Source organism: Platichthys flesus, chromosome 18, assembly GCF_949316205.1.
Source record: "Platichthys flesus chromosome 18, fPlaFle2.1, whole genome shotgun sequence".
Classification (NCBI taxonomy): Eukaryota; Metazoa; Chordata; class Actinopteri; order Pleuronectiformes; family Pleuronectidae; genus Platichthys; species Platichthys flesus.
The window spans coordinates 17699752-17702962 of record NC_084962.1 but is presented as its reverse complement, the minus strand read 5'-3'; the positions used below and the strand labels follow the sequence as shown (position 1 = coordinate 17702962).

The 3211-nt window shown below is 44.2% G+C and overlaps 1 protein-coding gene across 1 annotated transcript; it reads left to right on the top strand.

The window, feature by feature from the left end:
* Positions 1–487: 487 nt before the first annotated feature.
* Positions 488–2102, top strand: LOC133973946 (serine/threonine-protein kinase pim-1-like). The gene is made up of 2 exons (XM_062412016.1): positions 488–710; positions 1219–2102. The coding sequence occupies exons 1-2, from the start codon at positions 488–490 to the stop codon at positions 2100–2102; spliced, it is 1107 nt and encodes a 368-aa protein (XP_062268000.1).
* Positions 2103–3211: the final 1109 nt, after the last annotated feature.

Below are 3211 nucleotides of genomic sequence, written 5' to 3'. Positions count from 1 at the left end.
TTACTCTGTGATTTTTAATCATTTTAAATGATTATTTTAAAATCTGAATTGTGATAAAAACACTTACAATAGGGAGGCTAGTTATTTTAATAGAATTTAAAGTCTAGTGTGAAGAAAGAGCAAATATGAAGAATTCTACACTGTGCATGCATTATTCAAATACATCATGACTTTCAGTGGATAACCCAGACTCGTTCAAATAATACAAAAGTATATTTTATTGTTAAAACTAAGAAAACTTCAACGACAAATTTTGTTTGGGTTGTTGGCGTGGCAACCAACATCAAAGTCATCATAGTCACCTAATGATCAAAGACAAAAGAGAAGATAAATACATTCGTCTTTGATGAATTTATATTCATCAAAGACGAATATAAATTCGTCTTTGATGATTCTCATTGAAAAACAGTCCGACTGGAAAGTCTCTGTGGAAAGTGTTGGATTAATATTCATATTTATCGTCAATAACAACTTTAAAACCATCGTAATGACCAGTAACTTGAGAGAGATGGATTCCGGTGAGACCCCTCACACACTGCAGGCAGAAATAAAGGCCAGTCCCGAGGCTGACGGACCCGATCGGAAGGTTTCCAGGGTGAAGGGAAGGAAAAGGAAGGTCAGAGAAAATGATGACGGACGAGCAGGAAAGACAAAGAGAGAAGCTGGCCACGAGTCGGCGTCCTGCTCGGTGGACGTTGCCTCCACTAAAGGTACTGATGTGAAACTACAGTTGGGAATGTACCATCGTTTTCATACGGGTTAGAAAGTTGACTAACAATTGCAGCCAAACTGGAGTAATGGTTTAAGTCCAAATAGACTTCAGTTAGTCTTGTCTTTTAGTGGAGAAAGTTCTGGTTTTATTTGTTTGGGTTCTGAGACATCTGTCCAAGCCCTTTGTACATTGACCTTAGCGTAATGGAGGTGAATGAGATTTCATCTGTGATTCTCAAAACACTGAGAAATGACATTGAAAAATGTAAGAGCAACCTCCATTTCCAAACCAGTCTCCTTGTTTGAGTGGGATATCCAATGAACCCACTGCAGACAGTTTTCCTCTGGATTGTGTCTTTTCTCTCACTCTTGAAAAGAAAGTGAATTTATGGTTTCAAATGTATAAACAAAGGTGAGAAAAGACAGAAAATGAATTTCCATTGAATGACTCATGTTTGTGCCTTTCGCTGCCAACAAGCTGATGTTTCTTGTTTTTGTGTTCCTCAGCTGAAGTGAGAGGCAGGAGGAAGATAACTTCTGGAGGGAGAAGAGGAAAGAGAAGGACGAGGGTCCCAGGAGACCGCCAAAGAGCTAAGTTTGTGAACAAATACTGGCAGCTGGATCAGATCGGCAGCGGAGGTTTCGGATCCGTGTATGCTGGCTTCCGCAAAGCAGATTGGCTGCCAGTGGCCATCAAGCACGTAGAGGATAGAATGCTCCCCAAACCAGTGTGCCTAAATGGGAAGGAGCTCCCCAAAGAGGTGGCCATAATGATGAAACTCGCAGCTGAAAAAAATGACTCTGCGGGGATGTCTGCTCCGATAGAATTACTGGAGTGGTATGACCTGGGCAACGAGTTGATACTGGTGCTGGAGAGATCTTTCGATTCCAAGGACCTTCACGATTACATAGTTGAGCATGGGCCTGTACCGGAGTGGAAGGCCAAGCTCCTGATGAAACAACTGGTGGATGCTGCTATTGGGCTGGAGAAGAGGCAAATCTTTCACCGCGACATCAAACTGGAGAATATCCTGATTGATGAAGGATCTAGTGTCCCCGGGGTTCGCCTCATTGACTTTGGTGTGAGCGAAATTGCAGAAAAAGACACAATTTTCACCATAAACTGTGGCACTGAAGAGCACCAACCTCCAGAGTGCTACTTCCAGTCTTGCCACTCGCCTGGTCCAACCACAGTGTGGCAGCTCGGCATTGTCCTCTTTGAAATGCTCCTGAGAGAAGCATTTTCTACTGAAGACTATCTCCAAAGGAAACTGAACATGTCCTCTAAGCTGTCTGAAGAGTGCAGAGATTTCCTTCGAGCGTGTTGGAGGAAAGAACCCGCGCTGCGCTCCACCCTGACGGAGCTCCAGCTTCACCCATGGCTGAGATGAACTGCATCTCCCGACCCCGATCCCATCCACGGCCAGGATCCAGCATCATCCAGGATTATTGATCAGTGGGATCAGCATCTCCTGCACCCTGGAATGAAATATTTGATGCAAACTCTAGGGCATCCAAACTCCAAACCTTCAGATTAGCCGTGTGGCTGGAATGCTCTTTGACAGGAGCTGCAGGAGAGGATCATAATAACCCAGTGAAGCTGACTCGGCTCAACCAGTAACACAATTACTATTGTTCCCTATGGCCTTGATCCTGCTGCTGCTGCAACGCTCCCTGTGTTGTTTCAGAACAGACCGCTTTTGTTTTGAAGTGGGGCCGCCCTGAGTGAGGACCTCTATTATTATTAATTGTCCTGTCAACACCAATCACGGACGTGGCAAACGATACACAAAATCACCACACAGTTTACATGTGTTGTTCGGCTCCAAGCATCATGCTGAGTCACTACAAACCCCAATAATCTGTTCAAGGCTCCTCATATTGCTTTATAATCCTGTGGAGGACCCTCCTGCTGTTTTCTCAGTTCAGCTCACTCGGACATTCTGCAGAGTTTCTACAAGGGGGCTGGCCGGAGGAAGTGGGGAAGTGAAGATCTCACAAACAGCCACTCCGGAGAATGTGAGGTGATTATCTGGAGTTCGGTGCATGTTTGAAAGCAGCTACAGAAGCAAAATAAGAGATAAGAACAGTGTCTCTGAGTTTCCACTTCAGAGAGTCGAAGAAAAGTCCGTGATGGAAAACACCAAAGCTCCAGTCGGTGATAAAAACGCCTCGATAATGGAAAAACCTCACAGGAGGATCCAGTGGTCTGTGATGGACGGACTAATCAGTGACATCACTCTGTCGGGGGGGATGCTGGCTGCTTTGAGTCGAAGCAGCTTCACAAACCAGGAAACACACGTGTGACTCAGTGTCAGTGTTCAGACCTACTGTTGTTTTTAAACAGCAAAATATGAATGTTTTGTGTGATTAGCTTCTGCATTTTAAAGTTATTGCCCCAAAAGTGTTTTGTGAGGTCAAAATGACCTTTGACCCCCAAAACGCAGAAAAGATGTTAAATTATGTGTGTATATTTTACAGAAAACAAAGTCTTGTACAT